This window comes from Urtica dioica, chromosome 8 (assembly GCF_054948205.1).
Source record: "Urtica dioica subsp. dioica isolate 48M chromosome 8, U.dioica_male_clone48M_v1_H2, whole genome shotgun sequence".
NCBI lineage: Eukaryota > Viridiplantae > Streptophyta > Magnoliopsida > Rosales > Urticaceae > Urtica > Urtica dioica.
In genome coordinates, this window is record NC_142763.1 from 29,452,417 (window position 1) to 29,473,539 (window position 21,123).

At 40.7% G+C, this 21,123-nt stretch overlaps 3 protein-coding genes across 5 annotated transcripts; 1 reads left to right on the forward strand and 2 right to left on the reverse strand.

Moving 5' to 3' along the window:
- Positions 1 to 1,579: 1,579 nt before the first annotated feature.
- Positions 1,580 to 3,560, reverse strand: LOC149389018 (sarcolemmal membrane-associated protein). Its single transcript, XM_089621655.1, has 5 exons — positions 3,238 to 3,560; positions 2,663 to 3,151; positions 2,447 to 2,592; positions 2,278 to 2,369; positions 1,580 to 2,157 (listed from the first exon to the last, which is right to left on the reverse strand). Exons 2-5 carry the CDS (start codon positions 3,133 to 3,135, stop codon positions 1,780 to 1,782), a joined length of 1,089 nt encoding a protein of 362 aa, XP_089477781.1. The 5' UTR covers positions 3,136 to 3,151; positions 3,238 to 3,560; the 3' UTR covers positions 1,580 to 1,779.
- A 3,184-nt stretch (positions 3,561 to 6,744) lies between these two features.
- LOC149389019 (Gut esterase (DUF1350)) lies at positions 6,745 to 10,245 on the forward strand. Of its 2 annotated transcripts, XM_089624348.1 has the most exons (11): positions 6,745 to 6,890; positions 7,610 to 7,875; positions 7,953 to 8,022; positions 8,110 to 8,234; positions 8,317 to 8,425; positions 8,537 to 8,600; positions 8,694 to 8,749; positions 8,909 to 9,016; positions 9,093 to 9,242; positions 9,376 to 9,546; positions 9,665 to 10,245. In XM_089624348.1, the coding sequence occupies exons 2-11, from the start codon at positions 7,682 to 7,684 to the stop codon at positions 9,896 to 9,898; spliced, it is 1,281 nt and encodes a 426-aa protein (XP_089480474.1). In that variant the 5' UTR covers positions 6,745 to 6,890; positions 7,610 to 7,681; the 3' UTR covers positions 9,899 to 10,245. The 2 variants fall into 2 exon arrangements, with proteins under 2 accessions (XP_089480474.1, XP_089480475.1); XM_089624349.1 differs by lacking the exon at positions 6,745 to 6,890 and having other exon boundaries at positions 6,982 to 7,875.
- A 560-nt stretch (positions 10,246 to 10,805) lies between these two features.
- LOC149389020 (ARM repeat superfamily protein) lies at positions 10,806 to 14,107 on the reverse strand. 2 transcript variants are annotated; one of them, XM_089624799.1, is made up of 8 exons: positions 13,844 to 14,107; positions 13,329 to 13,413; positions 12,621 to 12,759; positions 12,314 to 12,544; positions 12,095 to 12,222; positions 11,862 to 12,020; positions 11,343 to 11,516; positions 10,806 to 11,257 (listed from the first exon to the last, which is right to left on the reverse strand). In XM_089624799.1, exons 2-8 carry the CDS (start codon positions 13,374 to 13,376, stop codon positions 11,003 to 11,005), a joined length of 1,134 nt encoding a protein of 377 aa, XP_089480925.1. In that variant the 5' UTR covers positions 13,377 to 13,413; positions 13,844 to 14,107; the 3' UTR covers positions 10,806 to 11,002. The 2 variants fall into 2 exon arrangements, with proteins under 2 accessions (XP_089480925.1, XP_089480923.1); XM_089624797.1 differs by having other exon boundaries at positions 12,621 to 12,776.
- Between the last annotated feature and the right edge of the window lie 7,016 nt (positions 14,108 to 21,123).

Sequence of the window (21,123 nt, forward strand, 5' to 3'; positions counted from 1 at the left end):
TCATCGGTGGATCTAAAAAAATCCATAGCCAGAGTTTGAGATGCCGAGATGATTGAACTTGTGCCCTCTTCATGTCTCTCAGGCGCACATTTAGAGGGGAAAGAAAAAGGGATTTGGCTAGCGTTCTCGGATACTCGCCTCGCCAGATCCTTAATCGAAGCTTTTCGTTTGAAATTCTGGCCTGCCAACTTCCTAGAGCTCTTCGCCACTTTTCCCAGGACATCTTTTGATGTATGCTTTACTAGCTTGCTCTGTTTTTCAATTTTATCGCGAAAAGTATGTGCAAGAGTGGAGACTGACTGCTGATGTGGTTCAGTTTGATCCATATCAGTGGAATTCTCATTTTCGGGCCCAATAACAAAAATGGGACTGTACCTGGATTGAGTAATGGGTTGGGCCTGAGTCTGAGGATGTGTCTCTGCAGATTTGGCGTGGGCCCCATTCTCCAGGGTTGAGTCAAGAGGAGTGACATCAACATTACTATCCTCATTATTGCTCGTGCCTCTTTTTGGATATGCTCGAGCCTGGGCAGAAACCCCAGGTGATTTATTGGATGTAGTTTCCAATAAATTTTGCGGCTCCACGTAACCCCAGGTGTTATTGGCTGGGGGGATATTCGACGAGGAATTTTTGCCAATCGAGGCCCGTGACGTAGCCTTCCCTCCGTTGTCGTTTGAACTGCCGCCGACCACCACCTTGTTAGCCGGAGATAGGAACTCTCCTGGTTTTCTCTTGTCAGCTTTTAACCATCCTCCATAAGCTTGAACCATCTCCCCGGTTACACTTGGAATCAAAAGCGCCGGTCTGGTGCACTCCCGTTTGTCATGTAAAAAACCTCCACAATTAAAGCATATTGGAGGAAGTCTCTCATATTGGAATTCGACCCATACCTTCCGGCCACCGTGGGGAACGAATCGTCCCGGGCTCAAATTGCTCTTTAGCGGAACTGATACACAGAGCCGGAAGTAGTTATTAAAAATAACTTCTTTCGGTTTTGACAAGATCAGTTCTGAAACTGAACCAGCCGCCGAAGCGATTTTCATAGTATTCTTCGGAGTAACCATGTCCGGGGGGGTTCCTACCGCCCGCACCCAGAGCTTTAGCGTCTCCATATTTTCTTGTCTCCAATTCCCTGATGTTGGCCAGGGTCTCACCACTATGATGCCCTGGGCGAAGCACCATGGATCTCGGGCCACCACGTACTTGCTTTCTTCTTTCTTTGCACACCATAGCTGAAAGAACATTCCTTGGTCATCGGAATCTAGAACTTTCAGACGCCAACCTTTCGACAGATTCCACAACCCCTCTAGGAGGGCTCCCAGAACCTGACGTCGGATTGGCTTCCTGTGAACTAGCCTCCCAAGGATTCCCTCGTCAGCGAACGAAGACACCGGAACCGTATCCAAGTCCCAGTCATCATCCTCATCTTCCATACCTAGCAGATTGGCCTGCTTGGTTAGCTCTTCCATGTCCGATGTAATATCTGTCATCTTCCACACTAGGGCAGTCTTTCTCTAGCTAGGCAGAGAGTATCTCACGAAGAGTCTGTTTAATGTTGCATTCATTCTGTTTGAACTAATTAAGTTTAATGTCATATTTTTGTTAACAGGATATTGATATTTGTTGAATGTTGCGTTCAATATGTTGATCTTGCAAGCAACCCCACAAAAAAAAAAAAAAAAAAAAAAAAAAAAAAAAAAAAAAATCAATCATCCAATGTTGATCTTGCAAGCAACCCCACAAAAAAAAAAAATACCAGACATTTTTTTCCGTTTACGCTCATCTCCGGGCGGTGGGGTGGTTGTTGTTGCCGGCACGAGCGGGCTGCGGCGGCGTGGCAGACCCGTACGTGGCGTGGGCCCCGGGCCTCGAAGGATCGTATCCGGGCCCGCCTCTCTGCACTTCGTATCCCTGTTGCGCTCGCTGCGGGTCGTACCCAGCCCCCCTTTGAGGATCGTAATTAGAACCTCCTCCTCTTTGAAACTGCGGGTCGTAACCCCCGTGCCCTTGTTGCATCGGATCGTATGTCGTGGGACCCGCCGCCGCCGCCCCAGATTGGGCTCCACCATAAGCCGAAGTCCCTGGAGCCGCCGAAGCAGTGGGACCCACAGGCGGCGGCGGAGGAGGAGGAGGAGGAAGAGGAAGAGTAGCTCGACCCTGCCACACGAAAAAAAAAAAAAAAAAAAAAAAAAAAAAAAAAAAAAAAAAAGTTACCGCATACGCTTTTCGATGATGGCAAGAAATCCAAGTTCCGTGCAAAGTAAAAGGTTGACAAACCTGAATAGCAGCTTGGTTACCGTTCTGAGTTACGGAGTAGCCTGAAGCCTCGTTCTCATTGCTTCCTTGGGCACCGCCACCATAAGGCCCGGCTGCATTTGTTTGGTGGCTATAGATTAACCGATAAGAATCTACGATCGATATATAGATTGATAGATAAGAGACTTACCGGGAATTCTATCGGCATACGCGGGATTCATCAACTCTCCACGGAGCTTTTCCACTTCTCTAGCCATGTTCAAGTAGTTCTTCTCCATGGCCTGAAGCGACTCGAGATGGTCGCTGTACAGCTTCTTTTCGTAGTCATAGGCAGCTCTGCGTGATCAGAAGAACCGTGAATTCATCGAACCTAGAGGTTCTAAAAAAAAGGTGAGTAAAGGCGAACCTGCTGAGCTGGTACTCTTGGCGGAGAGAGTCGATCTCGGAGATCAAAGCGGGAATCTGCTGAACGTCGAGGTGGGCTCTCTGGAGATCAGTGGACAAGAGCTGGACTTTGGAGATGAGGTCCTGGCGAGAGGCGATGAGCTTCTGGGCCTCGGAGTGGGCTTTCTGGAGCTCCGACCGGAGGGGCTCGGCGGCCTTCAGCTCCGCCTCCATCTTGGCGATGCCCTCCGTCATGCCTCTGATCTGCTGATCGGCGTCCGACTTCACGGCGGCGATCTGACCGGTGATTACCTGAATCTCGTGCTGCGACGCCGCAAGCTCTTGCCTGAGGCTGCCGTGCGTGCCGGCGAGCCTGTGGTTCTCCGTCGACAGCCTCTGCATCTCCACGTGCTGGGTCGCCAGCTTCTGCTCCATCACCTCCGGCATCGCGTACCCTCGTCCCGGCGGCGGAGCCATTCGCCCTTTGCTTCCCATTCCCACGGTTCCAACTCTGTCGAATAATTTCATTTATCGAAGTGAAATTTATGAATTAATCAACGAGCTCGGAGCGAGAGAGGGAATGAATGGAGATTTTACCTCTGGGGTGGAGAGCGGAGAGTGGCGTGCGATGGCGGGTTTGAAGAGACGGAGATTATGAGTCGGGACTCGGGAGAGAGGTTTTTTTTTTTTTTTTTTTTAATTAAAATTATACATTGGTTCAGCCTCTTCTAACCCTATCTCTATTTCTCTTCCAAAGAGAAACGCGCCTCTGATTCTGAGATGAAAGGCTCTGTGAGATGTGGTGCGGCCACGGCGTCAACTTGGGGCTTTTCGCTTAATCCGTCGCTTGAAAGCTGTGCCGCCTTTGCAATTTATCAGTAGTCTTAAAAACTATTCCTTTGAAATTTTCAAGGTTATATATTGGGTTTTGTTTTGTCCATAGTGATCTTAATTCCATCATGTTGATCAAAGGAATTACAATTATCTACAACAGATTAGTGAAATTATCAAAAAAAAAAAAAAAAAAAAAAAAATTATTTACAGCAATGTTCTTTGAACTCCTGCACGTGTAACACTATGCCCTTCGATTTAAAAATCGTACACAACCAACCCTAAAATTTTGCATTGTAACAAACATAGTCCTTCCATCACATATTCTTGACGGACATTGGGTGTGTGGTCACGTTTTTAGCACGTGACAAATGAAAGTATCAAAATGCCTCTATCATTAAAGAGAAGTTAAAAAAAAAAACTTAATTAGTTCATCTTCTTCTTCAATCTTCTTCTTGGAACTCGTCTGCAACTAGAGTCTTCGAGAGATCCAAATACTTCCGGCAAGAGTTGTTTTGGCAGAGAGAGCAAGCGGTGCAAAGTCCTCAGCACTCGACGCTGTGATCGTCTTCTCTGACCTTACAGAAGTGTCGAGAACCGGCGGAGAGGAAAACGAATCAGATTTTGATCGGCGGGTTGTTGTTTCCGTTGACTATTTTGCCGAAGCAAGTCAACTCTCCGGTGAGCTCCGAAATGGCGCAAAGAGAGGATTTGGAAGCGGCGAGCGAAGAGTGATGAGATTTCGGTCGGGATTTTCAGATCGCCGGAGTTCGGTCCAAAGAAGAGTATACCGTCGTCTCTTGTATCGCCGCAGGTGAATCCGTATCCGGCGACGATGTTCTTAAAGGTCGTGGTTTGGTTCAGTGTCAGGGTTTTCGCGGTGATTTGGTTCAGGGTTTTGACTATTTTTCAACAGTCAATGATGCCGTAATTGTTCTCAGACTAGTACAGCCCTTTGATCGCGCACAAGTGAGACTTCCCGGCAGCGATGACGGAGTACGTAGTGGCTCTGAACTCCTGAGGGACGAGAAGATCATCGGAGGCTTCGGTACGGGGTCCAGCAGAATGCTTGAGAGGTGTTCGACGAAATGCTGCAGAGAAAACCTTCACTGCCGGAGAGCGCGAACATGGCGGGGATTTCGCCGAGGTTTTGATCGGGGTCTAGCAAAACGCCTGAGACATTTTCTTTGATATTAGGACATTTTTAAACAATAATAAAAAAACGATATAAAATAAAGAAGAAAAGGAAAAAATATGTTTTTACCTTTGTTTGTTTGACACGGTCAGATAAATTTTGACGGAAGGACTATGTTTATTACGATGCAAGATTTTAGGGTTGACTGTGTACGATTTTCAAATTGAGGAGGCATAGTGTTACACGTGTAGGAGTTCAGGGGGCATTGCTGTAAATAATCCAAAAAAATTATTATTATTATTATTAATTTTTTTTTTCTGGAATGGTTATAAAGAGTTACCGGGAAAATCGGTCTGTTCTCCTAAACCATCTCGGGAACCACCGAATCATGATAACAATTTGAACAAAACCGGAAAATTCCAAGAAAATTGGGTCAGAAGCGGTCCAGTTCCTAAAACCTAAAATCGTTAAAATTTATAAATCCCTAAATAATTGGGATAAATAAGCGTAACTTTATAAAAAAAAAATCGAAAAAAATGAGATCACTGTAGAATTTTCACGCCTTACCGCCGATTGCCACAAGATTCTAGCGTCCAAGAGCTTCCGGATTGACGACAAATCCTGGTCATGAACTCGAGTAAGTTTCTATAACTCGTAAATTTTAGGGTTTGATGTTGTTTTGGTGTTTTTTATTGTAAGAAGTTTCTAAAACGAATTTTAACAAATGGACAAGCACATGCAAAAGATCAAGCAACCAAAAAGGTAAGGAACACGACAGATTACGGAGGTTCAGACTTAAACCAAAAACGTATCGGTTTGACTCATAATCCACGTTGAGGTCCAATCGGAGAAACTCATGCACTATCTTCGATTTCCTTCAATTACACCCGATGAACCACTTCCTCTCTCACAAGCACTCTCTCTCTCACATACAATATTCACAATGTTCATAATGAACCAAATTACACTGCCCTCACAAGGAACTCATGATCAAGATGATCGAACAGGTTCAGTTACATGCCTAGAATATATACAGAGAAGAACAAAGAATCGCTCAAACCCTAGCGGAGCACTAATACAACAGAATAGAAGATATTAGGTCTAATAATGAAAACCACGTCAAAGGCTCTTTTATATATCACACATCAGTCAAGAGTTGAGTGTGATCCGTTGAATTTGACTAGATACGACGGCAATCATCGCGACATGTATAAATACATCCGCATTCACAAGTACAATGTCGTTTATACTCGCTTCCGAGAAACTACACGTCGTACGTGGTCAAATGGGTTGGGCCTTCAGCAAAACACAATTGGGCTTCAATTCCAACATTGATGAAATTTTTAAATAATTTTTGGGTTGTATACTAATCTACTAATTATGCTAAAATATTGCATCCATTTGTTCTTTAATAACAAAAATGGTAACGGTGGTCATACAAATGTAACAACAAAAATGGTAACAGCACATCCATGGTTTACTTACACTAATTTAATTTTCTTATTAAATGAGTTTTTTTATTTTTTTTTTTATTTTTAGTTTTAATATATCATTTATTACTTATTTTAACATCCAATAGTTTTATCAGCACTCCACGTGTACATTTGTTACTGGCTTACCGTTGAGCGATGGTCGTTTCTCTCGGCACGGTAAAAGTACTATGGTGCAACTAAAATATAAAATATATTTACCTAAAAAAAATAATAAGTGTATAAGTACAATTTTGAGCAAATTATATTATATATATATATATATATATAATAGAGAAATCTCTTTTAGAGAAAAACAATACTTAATGAACATTTATTTTTTTATAAAAAAAATAAGATGTTAGACTCTAGACATAAATAGTGTTCATTCGTACCGATTTTATTTTACTTACTTATTTTTAATCAGAAAGATAAAAAAAAAATATCTTTAAAAAATTTTAAATTCATTTTTTCAAACTTAAATATTTTTGAACATGTCTCCGTGTATTTCTTCCTCTATACTAAAATATATTATTTCCCTAAAATATATATATATATATATATATATATATATATATATATATATATATTATTTATTTTGTAGGAAACGCGCGGGACATAAGGACGCCATTTTCTAATAATAATTATAATAAAATGAAAATTGAATTAGAATTCGTTTTTCTTATTTGTTCGTCTTGTACTCTTAGCTTCAAACCAAAAACGACAACAATAGAATAACAAACAAAGCTCTCTGTTCATATTGTGTCGCTCACCTCTCAATCAACACCAGGCGTGACGAAGCTCAGATCACCCAGGTGGATTTTTCTTGCTCTTATTGTTCGCCTCAATTCACTTGCAAAGATTTCTTAGCCGTATCTTCCTATTCGAACTAATTATTTGGGTCTAACTTCTTTTTAAATCGTTAGCTGAACTCTTGTCTGGATTATTTAATTTAAATATATGTTTCAGTTTATTTTATCATTTCATCTGACATGCTCTGTTTGTTAGATAGATGGTTGACTGTTGTTCTTTTGGATTCTAATTTCGATAATCTGGGTTTTTCTTTTCTTGTATAAGAGAAACTGATATAAAACATTAAGAGACGCTTCAACAATGATTTTGGTGGATAATAAATTTGAGAAATTTAAATATAACTTACTTTGTGGCTACATATAATAGAAATCAAAGCTCACAACAACTGCTGAGAATGGGTAGCCTAAGGTTTTGAATTGATATAATAGCCGTGCTTCTCATCCCAGGATAATTTATAAAATATTATCAAAAACTTTTTTTTTTTTTTTTTTTTTTTAAATCAGGATGGTATTTCTGTTCAGACTTTCTGACTTAGAATTAGGACATACATGATTTTTTATTTTTTTATTTTTATTTCCTATTGCAAAGGAGAGGATCTTGAAAGCTTAAAGACTTTTGCTGACATATTTCTCAAGTATGATTACTAAAAATAGGGAAATATGTCAACTATGACCGTTCGATAAGTGGGAAAAAAAAACAATTGAAAGTGTTTCTGGAACAGATTCAGATTTACACAGGTGCAACGACCTAGGCAAGGCGTACAAAATAATATTAATAATAATAAATAAAAAAAATGGGAAGTTGGGCAATGCTGTCGCAATCGCCATCGCAGATGGGACTTTCTAACACTCACTGGCGTAGCCATGAACGCCCAATGCAATCATCTTCGGCGAGATTTCGTCGTCGTCGGAGCTCTAGAATCTTCTGCAACTTAGATAATGACAAAACACAACCAACTGGAATTCAACTTTACTCTCAGATCGAGAGGTACTCTTCTTTACATAGATACATGTAAAGATAATATAATCAGCATGATCTACAGTTTCGTATACGTGGCGGTGCAGATTACTCACTGACACGGTCAAGCAATCTCAAGATGCTTTGGGAGGTTTGAAAAACTGGACGGAAATCGAGGTATTCATCGAGTTTCGTACGTTCATAGCTGTCGTAGTCACTCTCACTCTCTCACAATGTATGTGTTTGTGTATGTCTTGTGAAAAGGGGTCTTGGGTTCTGAAACCGACGAGCTCTAAGCCAAAGTGCGTAGTCCATTTCGTTGGGGGTATATTTGTCGGTGCAGCGCCTCAGCTCGCTTACCGTCTCTTCCTTGAACGTCTTTCTCAAAAGTATGTCTACGCTACATTATATTATTCCCTTATTTATCCATTATTCTACAGACTATTACATTTTCGTATTATTATTTGGCAGAGGTGTTCTCGTGATCGCCACTCCCTATGCCAGTGGCTTCGACCACTTCTTTATTGCAGATGAAGTGCAGTTCAAGTTTGATCGGTGCTTTCGGTATCTTAGCGATGGGGTTGGTCTATCTAATTATTTTTCATGTTTTGTATTTTTATTTTATTATTATTAATTTTCCAAAACAGCCCATCAGGCTCCTTTTATTTTTATTAATATTTGTTTTTTTTAGGTCTCTGATCTTCCCACTTTTGGCATTGGTCACTCTCTTGGATCTGTCATTCACCTTTTAATTGGTATGCTGATATTCATTTGAAAAAAGAAATAAAATAAATAGAGAAATGATTATCGCACTTCCGTTACTTAAACTGAAAAAAAATGTTGATCAGGATCGAGATATGCCGTGCAAAGAAATGGGAACGTGTTAATGTCATTTAACAACAAGGTATTATTCATATGAATTTTCTCTCTTGCAATGCTTCAAGACTGTCCTCGCTAGCGATATTACTTATTTTATCTTGCAGGAGAGTAATTTCTTCTTTTTGACCCTTCAATGCCAAAATGGTAACATAAAATAAGAATAGTTTTAATGGTGAAATCACAGGAAGCCAGCTCGGCCATCCCTTTGTTCTCGCCTGTTCTTATACCCATGGCTCAAAGCTTTGGACCGTTTTTATCACAGCTCGCATCGTCGCCGACAATCCGTCTTGGGGTGAGAATCTGAATATTATGTGCCTTTTCAATATACATATAAAAGAAGCTTATTTTCGGGAAAAAAAAAATTGCAGGCGGAGATGACAATAAAGCAGCTAGAGAACCTTAGCCCTTCCATAATGAAGCAAGTTCTTCCATTAGTTGAGCAGCTTCCTCCTTTGTACATGGATTTAGTCAAGGGCAGAGAAGATTTTATCCCTAAACCCGAAGAAACTCGAAAACTAGTACGTAGCTTCTTCAAACTACATCCCTTTTTTTTTGTAGTTACAGTTCTCTCCCTTGTCAAAATACTAGTTCATTAAGTAGATTTGGCGAAGACATTTTGTAATGGCTTGAATTCAACCAACATATTTGCAGATAAAGTCATACTACGGCGTTTCAAGAAATCTGCTTGTGAAATTCAAAGATGATTCTATCGACGAAACCTCGACGCTGGCCCAGGTGCTCAGCTCAGAATCCGCCATCAGTTCAATGCTCGACATGTCGACCCGCCTTCTCCCCGGAGATCACGCCCTTCCTTTGCAACAGGTATAATAATTTTTTTTTTTTTTTTTTTTTTTTTTTTTTTTTTTTTTTTTTCCCAAAAATCCCTCTTCGTCTATGAGATGATACAAACATTGTAGCGTGTTTTTTTATTTTTTGGTAGGGTCTTCCAGATGTACCACCAGCGATGAGCGATGCGGTGAACCGCGGGAGTGAGTTTCTGGCGAACCTGTCTGCGGGAACGCCGTGGGAGAGCGTCGCCAAAGAAGTCGGAAACACGTTGGGCACGGAGTCGATGTTCCTCCGATCGGACGCGTCAAAAGAGTTGGACCAGCTTGTGGATGTGGTTGCGTCTTGGATGGCTTCTAATACAAGTCAGAAATATCTGAGGTCGTGAATTCCGATCTCTGATGTCCCTTTCTGTTTTTTTTTATTATATTTTTACACCCCGGTTGTTGGAGCCGAGCAAAACTTGGATGGAAAGAGAAAAAAGGGAAAATGGTGTTTGCAGACTCCGATTCCCAATGATATCTGGGTGTGATTTGTAAAGAAGATAAGATATGAAGAAGAACAAAGATGAAACAGTTGTTAATAGGTCTTGTAAAAGTCTTGACGTGGCCTGGGTTCTTTACTGTACTGTATTGCGTTTCACCACAGAAATATGCAAAGCTGAAACTCTTATGTATGTAGTACATTATTTTATTCTCTTTCAAAATGTGCAATCTATAGTCTACTTCCATAACAGTTCTCGTTCGTGAAATATTTGAGACTATTAACACCAACACATATTTAATCACGTTCGTATTATGCTTCTCATGCTTGTCACGTTCGTATTATGCGGATTATAACCTTTTTTTTTTTAATTTTTTTTATAAATTTGCTGAAAAGATCGAATGCTTGAGCTTTTCTCAAGTTTGAGCTTAAAATGAACTTCAAACTTAAGCTCTACTACATGTTTTTTTTTTTTTTTTTTACTTCAACTTTAAACGAGCATTCATCAGAGCTCTCTACACGATCTTGAACTTGATAACGCGAAAAAAAAAGAAAAAAAAAACTCGAATATAGCTCTTATAAAGTACTCAAATTCAGTTTTTTTTTTTTTTTTTTTTTTTTTTTTTTTTTTTAGTTCTGACAAGCTTAGAGCTGAGCTTTAACTCCGTATTATTATTACTGACTGGAGCTCAAACATTACAAAGCTCGGCTATTGGCTTACGTCCAAAAGAAACAAGCTCAGAAGCATCACAGATTTCATACCAAGCTACTCTATTGCTAGTTGGGCTTTATGATTTACATGCTTTGGCCTATTTGGTAATCAAATTTATATCTTAATTTCGATGTTAAAAGAGTGTAAACCATACGAATGTCTTCTTTACTTGTCACTATTTTACTACTCTAAAACAAAGGCTATTTCTAAATTCCACCTTATAAATAGCGTGTGCTATATATAGAGTCTGACTCAAACCACTACAAAATCGACATGTTCTTTCCCAATGCAACATGTTCAGATACTAAGCAATGAAGTCGGGGTCGGGGTCCGGGCCGGCTTTTCTCGGAATAAACTTTCCACTTGGCTTCGAAGGCTTTCCAAATCCAAAGCATATTCCTTCTGATAATCATCTCCGGTGCTCGACATTTCTATGAGCTTTTGTTTCATCCTCTGCAAAGCAACATCAAGCTCGACCCCACGTAGCTCCTTCCGAACCGCCGCCGATTCAGCAGTTCTCAGATTCAACACATTTTTAAGTGTCATCAAAGCCTGCACACCATACATAGGTAGCAGATTAATTTTAAAATATTATATATTTGAATGATCGATCAGAGGGCTAATGCAAAATATGTACCTTCTCTTGTAGATCGAGGTCAGAAGAGGCTGTTAGATCAACGACAGGTTTCAACATAGCCCCGCTGGCGAAAAAGGGTTCGGTGCTTTCTATTTGAGCCTCTGCGAGATCGCCCACGAGAAACACTGCTTTCTTTTGCAATCTAAGATCGGTGCTTGGATCGCTGAGTATGCCCTGTTACATAATATGAAGATGGATTACCTCTCTTAAACAGCTTCATTTCCTACATTTAACATCAAATTTGAGAAATAAATTGTTTTTCAGACTGATGTAGTATTTATTAAAGTGCTATATTTTATTGGAGTTAATAAGTGTCCAGATTCATGTGAAAAAAAAAGAGATTAATTTGACTTTGCATAATTTTACCTTGCCAACTAAAATTTTGAAATACTATGTAGCTCTCAGATATATACATACAGGATTTTTAGAATAGAATAAGGTATTTTGTGTGTGTGTGTCTTTTTGTATCAGATTCAATGTTTAAAATAAAATTTAGAACCCCATTGGAGATGCTCTCACCTCGAGTAGTGAACCTCCGGCTCCTGAGCAGAACAATTTTTGGCCGTTTATATTGTTTCCTATCAAAGCTGAAACGCCGTACAATCCTTTGATGGCTTCTTCAACCATATCAGACTTTACCATCAACATAAGCTTGGATAGTGCCCCAAGTTCCAGAACCTAATCCATAAAATCAATCAAAAGAGTTAAATACGTACTAAATAGATAAGAGTGTGCGCTAAGCTATTACATACCTTGTTCTGAACAGGAGGGTTGTTTTGGGCGGCTTCTCCGAGGACCCAGGCAGCAAGTTTTCTCGTGTGAGGGTCAGCGTGATTGAGCTCTCCCACGACCACATCAAGACCTCCAAGTTTGTTCAAATCTGACAAACAAGAGTTTGGATTAATTTTACAAGTTCACGAGAGCCTAAATGAATACGAATAACGAGCTTCTACGTTAGCGTAGTAGCAAACCATTAGCATTGTCAATAGGCTCGACGAGTACGAGAAGCTCGTTAAGTGCGCGGTGGCGGTCCTCGAGAGACAAAGACGAGTTGTTCAAGTCGTTTATCGCTATTCGCATCAATTCCGCGTCCGACGGCGTTTTCAGCTTCTCCATCACTTCCTTTATTTCCAATCGACGCTGGTTTAGGTCCTCATTGGACTCGGTGGATATTTCTTTCAGTTTTCCGGGATCAGAATGACCTGAAAAGTAAATATAAAATGGGCTATATTTTCTAGAACACGGAAAAAAAAAGAGGATGAGGAATCAATATCGGACCTATGGCCCACTGTAACATTCCGTCGAGAGAAGAGAAGCCACCATCGAGCTCATCACTCTCCACCGTTTCTGAAGCCGCCATGGTCACAGATATCATGGAAATTGCTAAGAGGAACAACAATGAACCGATCCAACTACCCTGTACAGTTCTCAACCCTGTCACATAAAATCCAATTGGAACAAGAAAACAAAATTTTAATTTGGGTTCTTCCGAAGAATATCAAGCACCGATGTTTTTACTAGGGTGCAATATTAAGATATATATATATATATATATATATATATATATATATAATTGGTTCATTGTTAGACACGTAATTAGAGACTAAATCGTACTTTTATGTTTTAGTCTAGTTTCATAGCAATAAAATAGTGTAATTGGAGAGTTTATTTCATCTCTGAAATTGTGAACTTGACTTTATAAATACTATTAACGATTGTGTTTAGGGTCCTATAATTAGAATAAAGTTTCAGAGAATCACAAGCATTCAAGCACCTCTAAACCTCAAACTCTCCTCTCTTCAAAAAGCCAACAGTAATGGCTTCCCATGACAGAATATAGTTAGAAAGGAAAGTAAAAAAAAAAAAAAAAAAAAAAAAAAAAAAAAAAAAAAACCACCCAAAATTACCATGAAATTCTTGTCCAACATCTAATTTCTAATTCACATTTGACCAAAAAGAACAAATTACAGTGACAGAGAATCTAACCTCCTCTACAGGCAACAATCTTTCTTTCAGCCTTGTTCCGTGAGACATCGTTGACAAGCTCCATCGGAGATTTCGTTCTTGAATCCTATAAAAGTGGGTACTCTGAGTCTTGTTATTTTATAAAAGGTCTCCTATAAAAGAATTATCTTGATCTCTTCACACGCAAATCAGAAAACAAGACCTAACTATTCACACACACACACACACATTTAGACTCTATCCGGTACAATGTGGCCTTACGGAATAAAATTAAAACAATTAGGTCACTTATCATATGGAGTTCATAGCTTATTCGATCAAGGAAGCCTGATTCTATGTTTTTGGACACAATTCATCGTTGACCAACAAGATAATGATTCAAAACCATACCTCGGTTTTGAAATGCTCAAGTAATTCAATAGTACATACATAAGTAGCACATCAATTAACCATTTTTTTTTTCAAAAGCATGCATATTTTTCATAGCCAATTACAGGAAAAAATGCTTGAAAAAAAAAAAAAAAAACCCTACCAACCTTATGGCTTATAGAAAAGTAACACGCAACGTCGTGTGGATTCGAAAGGCGTTTAGTAGATTATATGAAAAATAAAAAGCGAAAACAGGAAAATGAGAAACCGGCTTCGATTGGGCAATGAGACCGCTGGTTAGCTTGGTGACGAAGCTTAAAAAATTTGGCTACAATTTTTAAAGGCGTGATTTGGGGAATTGCCCAGAAATTTCAAGTGAACTCGTAGAAGAGAGAGAGAGACAGAGAGAATCTCGCAGCTGAGCAAGTCGGTTCCTTTTCGCTCGAGGATATAAACGACAAGTCGCTTGGAATTTCGAGAATGATGTCGTCGAGTTTCTCTCGACAAATATGACATGGAAAATGGCATCAAATGACTATTTTTTTTTTTTTTTGGCAGTTACGACTCCCCCTTTACTAAATTATGTAAATTTGCGCATAGTTACGAGTTTAGGGTTGTTCAAATTAGGGATGTCAATTTCGTGTTCGTATCGTAATCGTGTCGTGTTAATCGTGTTTGCATAAATAATTGCTAGAACCAAATCCGACAATTTATTAATCGTGTTTGAAATCTAGATCCAAATCCGACCATATATTTTTTTTTACAGATCCATAACCATTTAAATTAAACCGTTTAATAGTCGTGTTAAATGGGTATTTAATCGTGTTTTAACCGTGTTTAGACATTCGGACTCAATTAATTGCGATATAATTATAAAAAGGGCACTGTAGCGAAATAGCCAAAATAAAACTATAAAATTTGTTTTTAGCCTATGTTTCACAATTTTTAAGGAAATAGTCAACATACTTATGTGGCAATAATTAAGGCAGTGCTGGAGACGGTGGACCCTTACATAACGGAGACGTGCAAGCACCTTATGGAGGTGAAGCCGCTCTTCCAGCTTGCATTTCTGTGCACCAAGACAGATCCCACGGACCGGCCCACAATGCACAATATCACAGGCTTCTTCGACAGCTATAAGCTCTCCGATCTGCCACCGCCGGTCCTTGCAGCATTCCCCGTGGAGCGGCCAGGGCCCACGGGACGCCTCACACGGTCAATTTCCCTCGACAGCTACAAGCTCTCCGATCTGCCACTGCCGGTCCTTGCAGCACTCCCCGTGGAGCGGCCAAGGCCCACGGGACGCCGCACACGGTCAATTTCCCTAGACAGCTACAAGAAGCTCTCCGATCTGCCACCGCCGGTCCTAGCAGCACTCCCCGTGGAGCGGCCAAGGCCCACGGGACGCCTCACACGATCAATTTCCCTCGACAGCTACAAGTTCTCTAATCTGCCACTGCTGGTCCTTGCAGCACTCCCCGTGGTTTGTGGCTACAGGATAAGCTCACTGTGCCCTGCTTTTCATCCAACACGCTTCGCCTCTCGTTCAACCATGCGGGGTAGTGCACAAGGATCTCTTATATCCACTTGTTACATGCTCTTCCTAAAGAGTTATGAGCTACCCGAATCTGAACTGGTGATTCTTCACAAGAACATGGCTCTCCACGTCTACGAGGACATCATGACGATGACAAAGAATCTAAATAAGAAGTACATCATCGGTGCGGAGTGTCGAGCACGGTCTACAAATGTGTCCTCGAGAACTGCAAGCCCATAGCAATAAAGAAGCTCCACTCACACAACCCTCGTGCCCTAAATGAATTCGAGACCAAGGTTGGGACTGTTGGGAGTATCAAGCACCGAAACTTGTTCTCCCTCCAAGACTATATTTATATTTTAGTCCAAAGTTATGTTTCTTTGTTGTAATAAACGCCCTCCTAAAAAAAATTATAGGGCTCTGATACCAAGAAATCACATTTTTATTACTATTATTATTTGTTTATTCCCGACGCTATGAAAATCGAATCTACGTATGGGAAGATTATGTCGAAGATGACGAACAATGCAGTTAGTTACTATCAATTGGGTCGGGCCGCTCGTGACCTAATCGGCCCGACCTTTTTTTTAAAGGTTTTAGGCCCGACTTTTTCCGGGAAAAAGGTTGGGCTAGAACAGGGACGCTACAAAAATAGAATTTGTGTTTGGGAAGATTATGTCAAACACGACGAACGATGCAGTGCTGGAGACGGTGGACCCCTACATAACGGAGACGTGCAAGCACCTTATGGAGGTGAAGCCGCTCTTCCAGCTTGCACTTCTGTGCACCAAGACAGATCCCACGGACCGGCCCACAATGCACAATATCACAGGCTTCTTCGACAGCTACAAGCTCTCCGATCTGCCACCGCCGGTCCTTGCAGCATTCCCCGTGGAGCGGCCAAGGCCCACGGGACGCCTCACACGGTCAATTTCCCTCGACAGCTACAAGCTCTCCGATCTGCCACTGCCGGTCCTTGCAGCACTCCCCGTGGAGCGGCCAAGGCCCACGGGACGCCGCACACGGTCAATTTCCCTTGACAGCTACAAGAAGCTCTCCGATCTTCCACCGCCGGTCCTTGCAGCACTCCCCGTGGAGCGGCCAAGGCCCACGGGACGCCTCACACGATCAATTTCCCTCGACAGCTACAAGTTCTCTGATCTGCCACTGCTGGTCCTTGCAGCACTCCCCGTGGTTTGTGGCTACAGGATAAGCTCATTGTGCCCCGCTTTTCATCCAACCCGCTTCGCCTCTCGGTCAACCATGCGGGGTAGTGCACAAGCATATCTTATATCCACTTGTTACATGCTCTTCCTAACGAGTTATGAGCTACCCGAATCTGAACTGGTGATTCTTCACAAGAACATGGCTCTCCACGTCTACGAGGACATCATGACGATGACGAAGAATTTAAATAAGAAGTACATCATCGGTGCGGAGTGTCGAGCACGGTCTACAAATGTGTCCTCGAGAACTGCAAGCCCATAGCAATAAAGAAGCTCCACTCACACAACCCTCGTGCCCTAAATGAATTCGAGACCAAGGTTGGGACTGTTGGGAGTATCAAGCACCGAAACTTGTTCTCCCTCCAAGACTATATTTATATTTTAGTCCAAAGTTATGTTTCTTTGTTGTAATAAATGCCCTCCTAAAAAAATTATAAGGCTCTGATACCAAGAAATCACATTTTTATTACTATTATTATTTGTTTATTCCCGACGCTATGAAAATCGAATCTACGTATGGGAAGATTATGTCGAAGATGACGAACAATGCAGTTAGTTACAATCAATTGGGTCGGGCCGCTCGTGACCTAATCGGCCCGATCTTTTTTTTAAAGGTTTTAGGCCTGACTTTTTCCGGGAAAAAGGTTGGGCTAGAACAGGGACGCTACAAAAATCAAATTTGTGTTTGGGAAGATTATGTCAAACACGACGAACGATGCAGTGCTGGAGACGGTGGACCCCTACATAACGGAGACGTGCAAGCACCTCATGGAGGTGAAGCCGCACTTCCAGCTTGCACTTCTGTGCACCAAGACAGATCCCACGGACCGGCCCACAATGCACAATATCACAGGCTTCTTCGACAGCTACAAGCTCTCCGATCTGCCACCGTCGGTCCTTGCAGCATTCCCCGTGGAGCGGCCAAGGCCCACGGGACGCCTCACACGGTCAATTTCCCTCGACAGCTACAAGCTCTCCGATCTGCCACTGCCGGTCCTTGCAGCACTCCCCGTGGAGCGGCCAAGGCCCACGGGACGCCGCACACGGTCAATTTCCCTTGACAGCTACAAGAAGCTCTCCGATCTGCCACCGCCGGTCCTTGCAGCACTCCCCGTGGAGCGGCCAAGGCCCACGGGACGCCTCACACGATCAATTTCCCTAAACAGCTACAAGTTCTCTGATCTGCCACTGCTGGTCCTTGCAGCACTCCCCGTGGTTTGTGGCTACAGGATAAGCTCACTGTGCCCCGCCTTTCATCCAACCCGCTTCGCCTCTCGTTCAACCATGCGGGGTAGTGCACAAGGATCTCTTATATCCACTTGTTACATGCTCTTCCTAACGAGTTATGAGCTACTCGAATCTGAACTGGTGATTCTTCACAAGAACATGGCTCTCCACGTCTACGAGGACATCATGACGATGACGAAGAATCCAAATAAGAAGTACATCATCGGTGCGGAGTGTCGAGCACGGTCTACAAATGTGTCCTCGAGAACTGCAAGCCCATAGCAATAAAGAAGCTCCACTCACACAACCCTCGTGCCCTAAATGAATTCGAGACCAAGGTTGGGACTGTTGGGAGTATCAAGCACCAAAACCTGTTCTCCCTCCAAGACTATATTTATATTTTAGTCCAAAGTTATGTTTCTTTGTTGTAATAAATGCCCTCCTAAAAAAAATTATAGGGCTCTGATACCAAGAAATCACATTTTTATTACTATTATTATTTGTTTATTCCCGACGCTATGAAAATCGAATCTACGTATGGGAAGATTATGTCGAAGATGACGAACAATGCAGTTAGTTACTATCAATCGGGTCGGGCCGCTCGTGACCTAATCGGCCCGACCTTTTTTTTAAAGGTTTTAGGCCCGACTTTTTCCGGGAAAAAGGTTGGGCCAGAACAGGGACGCTACAAAAATCGAATTTGTGTTTGGGAAGATTATGTCAAACACGACGAACGATGCAGTGCTGGAGACGGTGGACCCCTACATAACGGAGACGTGCAAGCACCTCATGGAGGTGAAGCCGCTCTTCCAGCTTGCACTTCTGTGCACCAAGACAGATCCCACGGACCGGCCCACAATGCACAATATCACAGGCTTCTTCGACAGCTACAAGCTCTCCGATCTGCCACCGCCGGTCCTTGCAGCATTCCCCGTGGAGCGGCCAAGGCCCACGGGACGCCTCACACGGTCAATTTCCCTCGACAGCTACAAGCTCTCCGATCTGCCACTACCGGTCCTTGTAGCACTCCCCGTGGAGCGGCCAAGGCCCACGGGACGCCTCACACGGTCAATTTCCCTCGACAGCTACAAGCTCTCCGATCTGCCACCGCCGGTCCTTGCAGCATTCCCCATGGAGCGGCCAAGGCCCACGGGACGCCTCACACTGTCAATTTCCCTCGATAGCTACAAGCTCTCCGATCTGCCACTGGCGGTCCTTGCAGCACTCCCCGTGGAGCGGCCAAGGCCCACGGGATGCCTCACACGATCAATTTCCCTCGACAGCTACAAGTTCTATGATCTGCCACTGCTGGTCCTTCCAGCACTCCCCGTGGTTTTTGGCTACAGGATAAGCTCACTGTGCCCCGCTTTTCATCCAACCCGCTTCGCCTCTCGTTCAACCATGCGGGGTAGTGCACAAGGATCTCTTATATCCACTTGTTACATGCTCTTCCTAAAGAGTTATGAGCTACCCGAATCTGAACTGGTGATTCTTCACAAGAACATGGCTCTCCACGTCTACGAGGACATCATGACGATGACGAAGAATCTAAATAAGAAGTACATCATCGGTGCAGTGCTGGAGACGGTGGACCCCTACATAACGGAGACTGCATTGTTCGTCATCTTCGACATAATCTTCCCATACGTAGATTCGATTTTCATAGCCGTCACTTTCTCTCTCCTATTTTTTTCCTACACGTTTTTTACATAAAAACTTCAAAAAACCATATATATCTCATATGAACTCGAAATTGAGTGATTCCAAATCCTTTCTGATTCGTGACGCCGAGATCTTCAAAAATAGATCCATTGTGTTTGATGAAAAATCATGTTTAATACCATAGATGTAGAAAAATCATGTTACTACGTTAAATATGAAAATAACAGGAAATTTTTGAAATTATCAAAAAAAATAAATGAAAACGTAACTATGATGCATTAAACATAATTTTTCATCAAATACAATAGGTCTATTTTTGAAGATCTCGACGCCACGAATTTGTAGGATCTGAAATCACTCAATTTCGAGTTCGTATGAGAAAGATACGAATTTTTGAAGTTTTGATGCAAAAAAAATTATTTGAAAAAAAATAGGAGAGAGAAAGTGACGAATTTGTTAATAAATAAGGGCAAATCATACCTTAATTATTGCCACATAAGCCATTTGGCTATATCCCTAAAAATTGTCAAACATAGGCTAGATCCAAAATCACATGTTTAAAGTGGTCTAGTTACTTACAAATCTCTTATAAAAAACATAATAATAAGATCAGAATTGTCCTCCTTCCGATACATCGACACTGAGTCACGTGTCTAACTAATACTTTTGTTTTTCCTTTATTCTTTTCTTTATTTTTTCACACACAAAAATTGGCAAAATATAAAAAAAGGAGGGAAAATAATGAAGGGTAAAAGTAAACAAAATATTAAACTGAAATTTTATGGAGAATATGGAGGGAATGTTATGGAGGGATATCAAATCTAAATATTAGTCTAATTATTTATAGTTTCATGAAATAATAATAGAAATTTATAATTATATGAATGTTTTATTTTGATAAATATTAGATATTGAATTTGAAAACAAATTGAGGTAATAAGTCATTTTACTATAATTGAAATCAAATAAAATTAAATACGATACAAATAAAATTGAATACGATACGTTATTATGAGACTATAGTTATTGTGATAGTCAAATTGAAATTGTGATTGTTCGATATGAATTGAATTAAATTGAAATCAAATAATATTGAATATGATATGTTATTATGATACTATAGTTATTGTGATTGTGAGTTGAATTGAATTGAAATCAAATAAATTGAATATGATGATACGTTATTGTGATTGTGAACTGAATTGAATTAAAATCAAATAAAATTGAATATGGTTAGTTATTATGAGATGATAGTTATTGTGATTGTTCGATATGAGTTGAATTGAAATAAAACAAAATTTGAATATGATACATTATTATGACACTATAGTTATTGTGACTGTCAATTTTAAATTTTGATTTTTCAATATGAATTGAATTGAAATAAAACAAAATTAAATATGATATGTTATTATGAGACCATAGTTATTGTGGCTGTCAATTTTAAATTGTGATTTTTCAATATGAATTGAATTGAAATCCAATAAAATCGAATATGTTACATTTTATAAGATGATGGTTATTGTGATTGTGAATTGAAATTATTCGATATGAATTGAAAATAAAATTGAATATGATACGTTATTATGATATAATAGTTATTGTGATTATCAATTTTAAATTGTGATTTTTCAATATGAATTGAATTGAATTAATATTCAATAAAATTGAATATGATACATTATTATGAAACTATTGTTATTATGATTGTGAATCGTGATTGTTTGATATGAATTGAAATAAAATAAAATTGAATTTAATACGTTATTATGATACTATAGTAATTGTGATTGTT